We start from the raw sequence: 14,179 nt of genomic DNA on the forward strand, positions 1-14,179 counted from the left end.
ATCATTATTATGACAAAGTTGCTAATTTTGATCATTATTATTAAACGCAACGGATAAATTCATATTTTTGTTGCGTCTAGATAACCCTTGTATAAGAAACATGATCTGTTCATACATCTACACATGTACAAAGAAGCGAGAACAAGATGACTTTACTAGATTAGCTTAGCTTATCCCTTTCTTCTACCATGTATGTTTACACAATGTACTGTACATATTTCACTGTATATGTCACTTAGATGTTAGTTAGGTTTGTGTTAAACGACCTGTATCTAGCCCCTCGGGGCACGAACATACAATAAAGGTCTTCTTCATCATCATCATCATTATTGTTTCAAAATAGGAAATGCATGAGAAATGTCTGACACTTATGAACTGAAAATAATGATGGATTTTATTCGACACAACCTTTCCAAAGTGATTTATGTAAGTAAAAAGAAAATTTCGCCTTCATGTTTCCTTTTTAAAGATTTATTTGCACAAGAGTGACAAAATAATAAGTCAATGTCATAAAACAAAGGTTTCAAAGATCATTTTCAAGAAAGCCAAAACGGACATATTCAGCAACTATATGTGCATGTAAATATAGTAACATAAAGATATAACTGATATCACGAATTGAACTCGCCTATATAGAAAATCATCACAAAAAGAACTTCCCTATAGAGGGAATAGAATAGTCCGATTTTGACCTTTAACCCAAATGAAAGTTCCATAATCGTGCTTCGAGTTTCACTGTTGGCAACACGTATTTCTTAACACTTTCTACATCGTTATGGACTACCAAAGTGAGCAGAATGATGAAAAAGGAGCTTTGCAAGCTATCTTTGAAGAAGATTTCACCGGTGAGTGTAGCAAAATAGTTGGAGCAGCTTCTGATGATGTGGACAACAACAACATTAACCCCCCTCCCCCTAAAATTTGTATATGACACGCCCACTAATTGATTAATTCTCTGAGCTGAGAAATCTAAAAATAAAGGTACTTTTATAATTTTGTATCCAGTCTTGTAAGAGAAAAGAAATACCAGTATTGAGTTTTTCTATGATTTTTTGAGAACATGAATATGGAAATGTATTGATTACTAAACAGTAAATGTAGTTTATAATGCTTAATAATTAATGTCTTAATATTATGATATTTACACCATTCTTTCCCAACTGATAGACCTGGCTACAACGCCATGCAGTTTTATGTTAAAGCTGAAGGACATGGAAGTCCAACTTTCAGGTATTATTAATTAAAGAATGATAACCAATATACGTTATATAGTTTTAAGTTCAATATTTACATTCCTTTAAAAAGGAAACTAACTAGATATATAACATTAATGAAGGCTACATCATTGGGGCAATCTGGGGTTTGATTTTAATATGTGATAGAATTTGTCAAGAATGCTTAAACTAAGTACCGATGAATTGTGGGTGTCAAATAATGTGCTGCTAAACAAAAAATTAAGGCAACCAATTACGCTTCGTAAAAAATATTCCGGTTCCGAATAATGGTCGCTACACCTCACAGAAAAATACATGACTACCATCATGTACAAGACTACTCACAGATTACAGTATTTACACTGAAGTGATTTTACCCCCTCTTCTTCCATTATTCTCTGTAGGTCCCTTGTATGTAAAGATAACATACAAGGAGAGATACCCAGACGAGGCCCCAGATATAGACATCCCTCTGCGCTCTCAGGTTCTCACAACCCAGCAACATGCAGACTTGCTCAGCCATCTGAAAACAATTGTAGGTAGAGCACATATAACAAATTTTCTACATGATTATGTTGTCAGCACTTTACTCAAAGAGCTGAGTCATCTAACATCTAACTCTGAGTCTTTATGACAATAATACGGAAGCGACTGCAACTATATAATGTGAACTGAGCTACAAAAGATATGTTTATTGTCACACTGTTACTAGTACATAATGGCTCTGACTCTGTTTCTCTCTAATACCCAGGCAGAAGAGAGTGTTGGCATGGCCATGGTGTTTACACTAGTGGAGGCAGCCAGAGACTGGAATAACCAAAACGTGTGTCCAAACACACCCGATCAGGAAACGCCGCAGGTACAAATAATACACATTATTGTGTTGTGCACATTTGGTGGGCAGCATAATAAAACTGCAAAAACACAGACGAACAGGCAGACCAAAACCTCCCCTTGAATAAGTAGCCTCATCCATTGACCGCATGACCTGGAATGTCTGTCTGCTGTCAGCCAAGCAAGATTGATAAATGAAGAAATCTGTTTGGCTTTTATTGTCCATGTTACAGGACCAGACAGAAGAAAAACCAACAGACATCTCAGATATGTTGTCCTCACCGGTGGAGGTTACCGACAGTAGAAACACTGGAGGTCGCTGGAACTTTGTGATTGGACTTGTGGTAAGGTCAATGTTAACATTCTTACCAATAAAAACAAGTGTGATATCATTCCATAATATCATTAAAGAAAAAAAAACGCCATGAAATTCCTTACTTATAGTAGTATATTTAAGGTTCAAATCCAAACTCATGAAAGAAGACAGAAGAAATACAGCATTTTTTCCTAATTGCAGTTATCTGCAAATAAAAGAGGACTTGATAAACTTGTTGTTATATACTGGTATCACACTAACCGATGGTTACACTTACAGTGCCATAAAAAATCATTATTAAACTCTTTTTGACACATATGTGTGTGTGTTTTTTTGTTCTCTCAGGAGTTTCTTAAAAAAATATCGCAACACTTTGTTCATTGGTGCTGAATTGTCCTTGTATAATTTCTTCTCTAGGGTAAGCCATCAGCTGGGAAGTCTACCTTTTTCAATGCAGCCTTGGCCCAGAACCAGGCTAAAACTGCTGCCCATCCCTTCACTACTATAGAGCCCAACTTTGGCACTGCCTACTTCAGTGTACCGTGTCCATGTGCCAAGATGGACCATCGATGTGAAGCAGGTAATTTTTAATGATTACAAATGTATGCACTTGTACTTTTGTGTACAGGGGAGCTAATCTCCAAGCAGATGTTGGAATGGAACATATACATGTATGTAGTTTTCTGACTGCCAGGCTTTTTTGACAGCCACCCTGTGACCCCAAGTCCAGATCTTAACACCCAACATCTAGATCTGCTTTGAGGCTGTGAGAGATTAGCCTGGCAACCAGAAAACATTGATGTTTTCCATCCATACATCTTAATAGAAAATTTAAGATTTAAGTAATCCTGATCAGTAGTTAAATGTATTGTGAATGACTTGCATATTCTTCTGGAAATATTTTCATCTTCTTTGACAGCCTATGGCCATAACTACAAAGGTGAGAGACTGCTACCTGTGCTGCTGAAAGATGTTGCAGGGTTAGTTCCTGGGGCAGCCGATGGCAAAGGTAGAGGAAACAGGTAAAACAAAAATTGTGTACAATTTAGCACTTGGTCTTTAACAGAATACGCCAATTGTTAGGGCTATCTAGATTTGATTGGCTTAGGAAATGATGATTTTTAACTTTTTAACTAGGAAATGATTAACCAGTAAGAACAGGTGTTAATGATAAAGGCTTTGATATAGAAATTTCCATGGTTGCAGAGGTTCATGTGCTCTTCCCTTTGAGGTATGTGTATCATACTTTTTTGGACATAGAATACTCAAGTAATAGACCGAATCTGGCTGCCCATCACAATTAACAGTTCAGCCAATGATAACCTGGCAATAAGTGGTTCGACCTATGAGAGAGTGGCTACATGTCTGCCAAGTATTTGCATTTTCATTTTTTTAAGAAAGGTGGACAGGTATGGGATTGGTATAAAAGTATATTGTGCTGCTGTAGTTATTCAGCACCTAATCTTGTAACTTAATTAACATTCGGATTGACAATGATCCACCTCTGTCCCTTGCCAGGTTCTTGAATGACCTGTTAGATGCTGATGTGCTGATACACATCATCGATGCATCGGGACAGACGGACGAGAATGGGGAGGAAACTATAGGGTACGATCCAACTAAGGATGTCAGGTGGCTCAATATTGAAATACAGTAAGTCATGATACATTGTCAGGAATTATACAGTCACTCAAACCTGGTCTGCCAACCGCTGTCTACTTATACCCTGTCCTTGGTGCTGAAGTGAAATCTCACAGCTTTTACCATGTTTTAAAGTGTTATTGTAGTATTTCTTTTCTCCAAATGGCACATGCATAAATGAATGTTGATACTATATCTTCATGATGACATATATCCATTTCTATTTCTTCTCCTGCCACCATATTAATAGTAACTGTACACAGTAATGCAATGTAGGATAAATCAAGCAACTGGATAGATGAAAGATAGTAGATGCTATCTGAAATGTCTGACTCTTGAGAGGATTTATCTAGTGGCTTGATTCATTCTGTATTGCCTGTCATCCATGTTCTACCTGGATGTCCAACCTTCATCAATGTAGCAGTAAGTGTTGATTGACACAATTATCCTATAGTCGCTGGATCTATGACAACATTATGAACAAGTGGGAGACCATTGTGAAGAGACCTCTGAAGCTGCTGGACATGTTTTCTGGGTACCACGCCTCCAGATCTGTCATCCAAGCAGCCTTCACCGCAGCTGGCATCGATACAAGGTACAGCATTCAGCAAAAGAAGCCAGAGAGAGTAAATTTGAGATTTGTTCATATCACATTACGAAGTTTTTGCATTGATTTTGCTAGAATTGAAATGCCAACTTCTCATCCTAGCCCCTTGTATATCATCTGACCAACTTTTAGGAGTCATATTTCTACTGTCCATATCCATCCATCCATTCATCCGTCCGTCCGTCTCATAGCTGTGCATATACATGATTATTGCTTTTACTTTTGGCAATCAGAATGGCAAGTTAATGAAGTACAACCCAGAAGGTATTACCATAAGCAAATATATATCCTTTCATCTAGCCTCATAGTTAGTCATGATAAGCTCATGTCTACACTCCTCTTTATTTAGTTTATTTGGTTAGTCTTTCAGAGTGGACTAAATGACCAACTTCCACAGCTTGAGTTTTGTCCATGGTGCTGAAGTGATAGTCCATCCGAGTGTGAGTGGATCAAACCAATAAGTATGGTCTTGTGCAGCTCAAAATACAAGACTGGGACATTATGCAATGAGGCAGATAACATGCTGTGTGCCACAAAACAAACAAACCAAACAAACAAACAAACAAATCAAGGCACAGATTTTCTGAAGTTGTGTTTGTTCAATAGAAAGCTAGTGGAGACCCTGCCTGGATGGGACGTAGGTGTCCTCCACAAACTGGTGACTGAGTTCATCAGGATCCGTTTCCCCATGGTGCTGGGACTCAACAAGTCCGACCTGCCAGAGGCAGAGAACAACATACAGAGGTGTGTTCACTTTGAAAAATCTAAAATAAATTAGTTTTGCCCTTAGTGCTGAAGTGAAAGGCCAGGTGTTTTGTATCACACTGTGAACACTACAGTGTAAGTAGTTAAGCTAGGAGTGAATAACTCTGCCTCTACATGTCAAGATTCAAATCAATCTATTCAAGTGGTTACACACACAGAATTGTAATTTGATGACATTATTTCTAAAAGATTAACAATTAGCCAGTTTGGAACCTGGCACTGGGGCTTGCAAAGGTTTATGGTTTGTACAAACATCAATCTATGGTTGAATAACATAATAAGAAAATGTTACGTTGTATTTTGGTGTCACTGGTGTTATTCATTTGCCCTTTTGTACATGTAGGATTGAGGAGGCCTATCCAAATGCAGCTGTCATGAGTATGAGTGCCCTGAGTGAATGTAAGCTGCAGGAGTTACAGAGGGATGGTTTCCTGCATTACTGTTATGGAGAACCCTCCTTCATGACTGACGACGAATTCCTTAGACCTCTGCCTTCCACAACAACCGGGGAACTGGACAGGATACAAAACAATGTACTTTCAAAGTACGTCAGTCACAGCAGTTAATTTTTTTCTATTTCATCTTTGATGATTTGATGCTCAAACTATGTTCTGTTTATTCCATTTTTATCTGATTCACATGATGTTTTAGCTGGAACAAGAAATGTACAGGGCCCATGCATAATATGATATATATACGTTTGGGTAGAGATTGCAATCTGGCAGAATCATGGTCAGAACTTTTTTTTAAACTTCAATTTATGTTAGGTCAGAGGTCAATGAATTGAATTGAAACTCAAGGTTTATGAGTGAAAGACCTTTGTAACACATTCCTAGCATCCTGATAGGAGTCTCTGTCGACAGACAGAGACTTGAGACATTCTACTGATAGAATTGACAATTCTACCAGATTGCAACCCCTCAACATATGTGTTCCATCAGATAGGTTGAACTTCTTGGTTGCTTGTGTAACATTTCCTGAAGAAGATTGACAATGCTGATACTGTGTTATTATTACTAGGTTTGGTTCTACCAATGTCCACAATGCCCTGAACCTTGCTGTGTCTCTCAAGTCACCCATCTTTGCCTTCCCTGTAAAAGACTTGGACACACTCATGTCACTGGACCACAGGCAGAAGGGAGAGGCACCCGGGGTGCTTAAGGTACAGACAAGGGCTTTAGACAAGGAAATCCACACTTAAACATCAAAGTTCTTAACCATATAGTGATGAATGGGTTCTCATTATCAGTGGCTTGTTTGTGTGTGGACCAGGGTTTGACATAGATGCTGGATTTTGATGATATTTGGTACATTTTATGTACTACTAGGTTGGTGATGCTATCCCAAAGATACTTGTCATTTGTGGGCCTCCCATGCTTTCCTCAGTACAGGAACACAAATATTTTTAAAATATATTTTCTGTTTTAGACATGTATCTGTTAGTACCAGGAAGAAGTGCTATTTTTCTGGGTCCCCAAACAGCTTGTTTGTAATGTTGACTATGCCTGATATTACTCTAACTATTCAATACATAGCACTTGAACTTCTTGTGACTCGCAATTATGCTTTGTGTCATTTTCAATGGCCAGCACTAACTTGTATATCATTGTCACCCCCCTTCAGGACTGCATGGTCCTGAGACCAGGTACTACAGTGGGCCACCTGCACACAGTGTTGGTACATGCTCTAGAGCTTTTGAAGGGAACATTTGTCCGAGCGGAGGTATTTCTGAATAGTTTTACTACGCATACATCTACACGTTGTTGCATGTGACTTCCACATTGCTCAACCCTTGCGAAATGCTGCCCTAATGCTCAAGGTTTTGTTGTTGCTGTTGTCTGGCATTGGTGCCGTTTCCCTAGGCAGTTTCACAGTAATTATGACTGAGATCATACTTTGCTGCAGTCTAGGAGAATGAATGATAAATGATTGTTAATGTCAGTGCAGCATTGATGCTAAATTGTCAAGGGATCTGGACTGAGGTGGCATCAATGCCAAAAATGCCAGACCAGTCCTGACCAGTTGGTATTACATATTTTACACTCATATCTTCTCAACTGTTATTTGTTTTTTTAGATATGATTGATTGCTTGATTGATTGATTGATTGGTTGATTACCTGTGGATACTTTTTAAAGTCGTATTTCACATGTCTTCCTACAGGCAAGAGAAATCAACGGTGACAAACGTGTTGTGAGGAAGGATGAAGTCATTGGTCCATCAAACAATGTCATCAAAATTATGACATCTCCAAAATCTTCTCACTCCTAGAATATCTTGCATATTAGCTGTACATACTTTTTTTTGGAATGTGCCCTATACAAAATATCATAATACACTTTTTAAAATTTTTTACGATCATGAGCAATGAAAAAAGTACATTTGACAATACTGTATGTAGTTACATGTTTGAAGTTTGGAAAACTCAACGACTAACACAGAGGAATGACTTCATAACTTAGCTGTGTTAACCTTTGAAACAAGGGACACACAGGGTGCCTGGGTATTTCTTTTGGCCACTTATGATATGCAGTGGTGAATGAAGAGATCAAACTTATGTTGTCTTCCATAAACAAGTGCAATTTGAACACCATAGGAAATCTATTTTTAGATCAACTGATTAGACTTCTGCTCAACAGAATATTTTAGCTAAAAGCAATTAATATATTCAGAATGATTAAAAAATGTCTGATTTAGATGCCTCAAACAAGATAAGGAGGAATCCAGATATACAAATGTAAAATATTATATTTTCGTAAAATCAGCAATGATCTAAGTTGATTTTCTCCTATAATGTAAAGTTTCTGAAATATTTTTTAGTTCCATAATAGTAGTCATGACATGTACTTGACAGCTAACATAGCTATTTTATATGCCAAAAATAATTACTCAAGCAACTGGATAAAGTTTTGAAAGTTTCAAAACTTTATCCAGTTGCTTGAGTAATTATTTTTGGCGTATCTTACTACCTGGATGTCTAACTTTCATCAACGTATAGCTATTTTATGTTTTTAGAAAAATAGCTAAAAGACACAATTATGTTTGATAGTCATGATTATGCATGTCAATAAAACTAAATTGTGAATTATAGATAGAACCTAATTGAAAATTCAATATAAAGGTCCTGACAAGTGCATTGATATCATAATACAAAAACAACTGGTGATCATGACTATGTAAAGTTCAAATATTCAGTGCCTTCAAGTTGTTGAACAAAAAGTATTTCAGTGTGCAATCGTTATTCAGTTCATGGAATTACAACAACATTGACAAGTTTCAATTTAGTAATGTTAAGTCATGACGTTGCAATGTTGTCATGTCAGCTGATACTTAGATATTACGTACACAATACTTTTAAGACGATAGATTTTATTGGACTGCTTTAAAGGATACTAGTACTACTCTAGTATATAAAGAGGTTTTAAATGACCTTATCTCAGTTCTCTATGTTTTTGTTGCGTAAATGGTATACCAATCCAAACCACATAACAATGGTTTCTGTATGTTACGTACGTGTACTAGCTGGGTAAGACCAGACAGATACGTTTGATCCTCTGAGTTAAGTGAGGGGAGTTAAGTGAGGATATTGTGGATCTAAACCCAGAACCTTTGGATTCCAAGTCAGTAACCCTAACCACGTACAAGGCCACCACATGACCGCATGATTATATACTGCCTAATTCTCAGAAACCTTAGCTCCTCTATAAATATTCATCACCATTGTAATTACTACCATCATTTCCGTCTAAATTCTGAATTGGTCACAGCTCCGTGCGTAACATGCAGGACTTGTGCAAACGTCAATAGGGTTAGATGTTATAGCCTACACTCATTACATGGTTCAAAAACAGCATTACGAGTATTTCCTTTGACATCTTGGGACTTGATCAAGCTACAGTGACCCGATTCAAGACAATAGGGTAAGAATGTGTTCCATACCATGTGTATACTGATTTTTGCATTGATTATTATAGTATGTTGCATCCACAGAGATTAATGTTGGTATATGTTAAAAATGAGGATATTTATGAAATTGAATCCACCTATTGTGAAAAATCGGGACAAGGTAGCCATGATGGATAAAATACTTATTGTACCTTGTCATTAGACTAAGATGCCAGAGAGGAAGTTCAAATCAAGCCAATTTACTGATAGTTAAACGTACTGTACTAGATCAACTTTACCAGACGGCACACCTACAAGTTGCGATAGAGGTCAAATTTGATTCTCTCAATATACCTCTGTCGGCGTCGTTCTTGTCGTATTGGTAAGCTTTGAATTAGTTTTGTCTAAAATATGTCATGATTTTTATCTACACTAGTGCGTTTTTATCCCCTAGGTTGCCTCCGCTATTTATCTGATTCTTAACTAACATTACTTGAAATTTGTTAACTCAATGCAGTTTTGTAACCAATGTCAGATCTGTTATTCTTTGCAGATCATACTAAAGACGAGCATCATGTATTCTGGATTTCTACTGGTGAATACACTGGCTTCAGTGGTTACCAGTCTGCCAGCCCCAACAAGCCAGGATCTCGCCTACAATAGTGAGTCATCTGAATATCCGATATAGCAGTTGTATGTATACAGGTGATCTTTCCTCGAATATGCAGACAATGAGAGAAACATGTATTAATATTGTAGATACACATGACGGTTGGGGCTTATATCTGGAACAGGTTTCAAACTTTTCAAATTATATTGTGAAAGTACAAAAACAACTGTCATTTCAACATTTTTGATGTGGTTCCATTCAATTTTACGTCGTGTGAATCGTAATGTATGCACCGCACAAAATCAGATCTTGAAGCGTAACCTAAACCATGCATAAAGGTGCCGTTTTCTCATTCGAATGAAGGAATAGAAACGCTAGGCATATACATGCTTCAAGGTGTGCTTTTTATGCAGTGATTCATGTTCTTTATTGATTAGGTGCAAATCTGCTACACCTAATGGAGCACATCTTCTTCCACCCTGATATCTGCCAAGAGAGATCCACAGACAGCACTTACAGGTACAGGTGGGACCTGAAGGGTATCGCCCCCTCACCTTTGACCTTTGAAGCCAGGGCCAGGAATGATGTCCGCATTGGTCTGTCTGCAGAGGACCGGGATCTCGACTACATGTACGAGATCGTCATTGGAGGTGACGGCAACACCAGGTCATTCATCCGCCGAGACGTGGGCGCTAGACTGGTAGAGGTTGACACACCAGGTAAAGACAAGTCTGTGGGAAGGTCTGCTACCAGATTCCACCAGTATTTGATGTCCAAACGTAGATGATTACAAAAATTATTGCAGACTGACGTGTATTATAACGTTAAAGGCTTGCCACTGATTTTCCACAAAATTTCATTTGAAGAAGACCAATACTGGTAAAGATTCAGAAGGATAACCAACAGCCTTACCTCTATGTCAGCAAAAGTAGTTGATTACGTGACATCTTTCCTTTCTGAGGCACCATGTTAGTTTGCATTACACACTGATTCTAAATAATCCTCAAATTTGCCCTTCTTTTGCATACTTTTGATGCAGATATTTGATGTAGTTAATGGCAGGTGATGTTCTGTGTTACAAAGATGTAATACAGAATTCTGCAACTCTGTATGTCAATGCTGTGGGACAAGAGCATTACAGTTTTCAACTTTTTGTGTGTTGTAGGGATCCTCTCTGATACCGAATTTCGCGGCTTCTGGATTGGCGGGTCGGTAGACGGGACCATCTCAGTCGGCAAACAAGGCGAACAGACCCCCTTCATGCAGTGGACCGATCCACATCCTCTACCTGTTATCTATGTCGGCTATACTACTGCCTATGGGAGTACTGGGGACTTCAAGTTTAGCTGTTGATGTTGAGTCTCGTGGCGCTTTGGTCCGTGTTATCATGGAGGTTTCTATCATTCACCTATATGTATGTTTTTTTTTCTACCTCTCGGTGTAAGAAAAAGACATCTAACGTTATTATGTAAGTTTCCCTCTAGAGAACTAAATACCTTTCACATACCGGCTGTGCCCTCATACAGTAAAACAGCAATACAACGTGAAATATGCAACATACAAGTGCAGAATATAGTAATAGGACATCGGTTCATTCAAATACATACTACAAACAAACTTACAACTGGACATACATATGTTAACGTTGTTTAGAGATCCGTACTTTAGGCACATCAGATCATTTCATAGTATTGCATTAAGTTTACAATATTTATTCAGATAAGCTATCCCCACTCAAAAATGGCTTCGTCTTATTTTGATAAGATTATAATTGCAAAGAAAAAGTTCTGTAAGCTAACTGGCCATTTCTAAATTGTATGGGAAGCTAGAGATCATAATTTTGGCTGCTTACACCCAAAACAACCGGTGTTTTAGAAAACTGGCCAGTTGTGCCCGCATGTTTGGAACGGAAGACTCACCGACACAAGGTCGTCACAATTACCATTATACTCAAGAGTAATGCAAATAATACTTAATTGCTATGTAATGGTCAGCCGTAACGAGTAGTTACGGAGTTACGAGGGTTAATAATTTGAACCCTTCTGGAAACAAGTTTCGTTTTTAGCCGGATACCTTACAAGGATATGGCTATGCCAAAAATATGTTACAGTAATACATGCCTTCACGTACAAAGTGGTTTATTCGTAGCATAGTAGTATCATAAACTGTAAATGAAGTTCGAATAAGAATAAACGCTTGAAAGACGGAAAACGATTTCACATTTGTAAACAAAAGGTCCTATCTTTGAAAGGGCAATGTTCCCGTTCATGCAAGAAGCTGAAACGATGAAGAGAACTGCCTTCAAAGTAGCCACCCTGGTGGTACTTACGCTGATGTTGACTGTTCGGGGGCAGCAGTCGGAGCCACCGCCAGACGCCTTGGTTGTTCCAATTCACGAAGACATCCCGGTGGAGAGTATCGACGATGGACTAAAAAAAAATGGGTGGCGCGCTAGATGGATTTTTCGGGTTGTTGAAGTTCATAGCTGACCAGAAACCAACACGTAAGTGGAATCTTCGTCACTGCATCTAAAATTTCTTCTGTCTGCAAACTGACCCTGATTTTTTGCTGAAACTAAACCTGAAAATAAAAGTTTTCACATCCTTATTCTTTTGGGTCTCTTTTCTCCGATAGCCCCTCCGAAGTTTCGCAATGACTATCGATGCGGACCTGACTTCCCTGCAAAAGGCAGTAAAATTGCCCAATGTGACCCCGATGGAGTGTCCCCCTGCTGCTCCCCGTTTGGCTGGTGCGGCGAGACCGACAGGTTCTGTGACTGTGAGGGATGTATCGACTACAGTCGGCTGGCGACCGGCTCAGGTTCCGGGCCATCCTCCAGAAGTAAATGACAGCCCAGCTTAAACATTGTTCTTTTCTATGTTTTGATTATGCAGCTAACTATCTTGTAAAACTTAAGCTTGTTATAAGTGATGAATTGATTTTACTATTTGTCAAAAATCATACATTTATGTTTACTCCTAGGCAACCGGTAGCTTGAGCTGTGGAGAATCCAAAATGATCCCTTTCAGCCATAGGTGTGATTTGAAGGAAAACCCTGATTTAAAAAAAAATTACAATAGCTGTAATGATTCAAATTGCTTGTTTCTTAAGGAAAAGTTTATGTAGTATTGAATCATTCTTATGGCACTAGCCAGCTGACATAGATATTTTTAAGGCATCACCCCCGATCACAGCGACTTTTTTATTATCTCACATTTTTTATTATATGTCCCAAATATTCTTATATGCGTTATTTACTATATGCATTCTATTATCCTCTATACCAGGATTTCTCCCAACCGTTTCAAATAGGAAATTAGAATATGTATAAGTGACAACCCCTGAATTTTACATATAGGACAACATAAAGTTAACACAAATGACCGGATATTTATATATAAGTGATAACCCCTGAATTGTACAGATAGGACATCATATAGGACAACATAAAGTTAACACAAATGACCGAAAAATTGGAAATATGATTGCAATTGGAAAGCTTAATCTAACTGTCGTCAGTCTAAAGCGGGCCTTAGTTGTGCATCTCGAATAGGATGCATCATGCTTGAATGTGCAAGTAAACGGCAAGTGAATGACAAAAACTGTGTATCGTGGTATGAACAACTGACGATTTATATATAGTTATGATACTGAAATAATTAGTAAGCGTGCATGCATGTATAAAGGTTTTGATTATATTTCTGTATTGCATAACAGTTACTATAATCGCTTATATATGTGCTGTGCTTCTTTCTCAGAAATACTATCCCCTATATAAATAAATATATTACAGTGGTGCTATCATAGCACCACTGTAAAATTACTACCATCATTTCCACTTGATTTTTAACTTTTCCACATGCGTAACATGCCAGACTTGTTCAAGCGACAATAGGAGAAGTAATAGTCTACACTCATTACATGTATATGGTCCCAAAGCAGCATTGCGTGTATTTGACATCTTGTGACTTGGTCAAGCTACAGTAACCCTGTTCAAGGGAAGTCTTGTATAGGGTAAGAATGTGTTTCTTACTAGTAATGCGTCGATTGATTTTTTCATTGATTATTATAATATTATGTCACACCCATGTAGATCTGCGTTGGCATTTATACATTGAATCTACAAACTGTGAATAATTGCAACAGTGTAGAATTCATGAACGAAACTGGATACAAAAGTATCTTGCCATGCGATGAGACGTAGAATCGAGGGCAGAGAGGAAGCTCATATCAAAACAACTATTTGATAGTTGAAAGTGACGGATAAATGCAACCAGATGACATACGTTAGAAGACACATTGTATATC

At 38.0% G+C, this 14,179-nt stretch overlaps 2 protein-coding genes across 3 annotated transcripts; both read left to right on the forward strand.

The window, feature by feature from the left end:
• Window positions 1-415: 415 nt before the first annotated feature.
• Window positions 416-8,810, forward strand: LOC136430517 (uncharacterized). Of its 2 annotated transcripts, none has more exons than XR_010754900.1 (14): window positions 416-845; window positions 1,168-1,230; window positions 1,619-1,749; window positions 1,966-2,073; window positions 2,282-2,392; window positions 2,782-2,944; window positions 3,284-3,386; window positions 3,883-4,017; window positions 4,460-4,600; window positions 5,219-5,356; window positions 5,721-5,921; window positions 6,478-6,539; window positions 7,001-7,099; window positions 7,540-7,555. XR_010754900.1 is itself a non-coding variant. In XM_066421203.1 (14 exons), the coding sequence occupies exons 1-14, from the start codon at window positions 776-778 to the stop codon at window positions 7,645-7,647; spliced, it is 1,713 nt and encodes a 570-aa protein (XP_066277300.1). In that variant the 5' UTR covers window positions 419-775; the 3' UTR covers window positions 7,648-8,810. The 2 variants fall into 2 exon arrangements, 1 of the variants encoding a protein (XP_066277300.1); XM_066421203.1 differs by having other exon boundaries at window positions 419-845; window positions 6,398-6,539; window positions 7,540-8,810.
• Window positions 8,811-8,929: 119 nt separating this feature from the next.
• LOC136430526 (C3 and PZP-like alpha-2-macroglobulin domain-containing protein 8) lies at window positions 8,930-11,256 on the forward strand. The gene is made up of 4 exons (XM_066421223.1): window positions 8,930-9,296; window positions 9,815-9,923; window positions 10,312-10,590; window positions 11,037-11,256. Exons 2-4 carry the CDS (start codon window positions 9,836-9,838, stop codon window positions 11,222-11,224), a joined length of 555 nt encoding a protein of 184 aa, XP_066277320.1. The 5' UTR covers window positions 8,930-9,296; window positions 9,815-9,835; the 3' UTR covers window positions 11,225-11,256.
• Window positions 11,257-14,179: the final 2,923 nt, after the last annotated feature.

The sequence above is a fragment of the Branchiostoma lanceolatum genome, chromosome 3, assembly GCF_035083965.1.
Source record: "Branchiostoma lanceolatum isolate klBraLanc5 chromosome 3, klBraLanc5.hap2, whole genome shotgun sequence".
NCBI lineage: Eukaryota > Metazoa > Chordata > Leptocardii > Amphioxiformes > Branchiostomatidae > Branchiostoma > Branchiostoma lanceolatum.

Coding starts and splice junctions, on each gene's coding strand:
- LOC136430517 (XM_066421203.1), top strand. CDS start 776: ATGGACTACCAAAGTGAGCAGAATGATGAAAAAGGAGCTTTGCAAGCT. Junction 2,074..2,281: donor CCGATCAGGAAACGCCGCAG/GTACAAATAATA, acceptor TCCATGTTACAG/GACCAGACAGAAGAAAAACC. Junction 4,601..5,218: donor GCAGCTGGCATCGATACAAG/GTACAGCATTCA, acceptor TTTGTTCAATAG/AAAGCTAGTGGAGACCCTGC.
- LOC136430526 (XM_066421223.1), top strand. CDS start 9,836: ATGTATTCTGGATTTCTACTGGTGAATACACTGGCTTCAGTGGTTACC. Junction 9,924..10,311: donor CCAGGATCTCGCCTACAATA/GTGAGTCATCTG, acceptor ATTGATTAGGTG/CAAATCTGCTACACCTAATG. Junction 10,591..11,036: donor GGTAGAGGTTGACACACCAG/GTAAAGACAAGT, acceptor TGTGTGTTGTAG/GGATCCTCTCTGATACCGAA.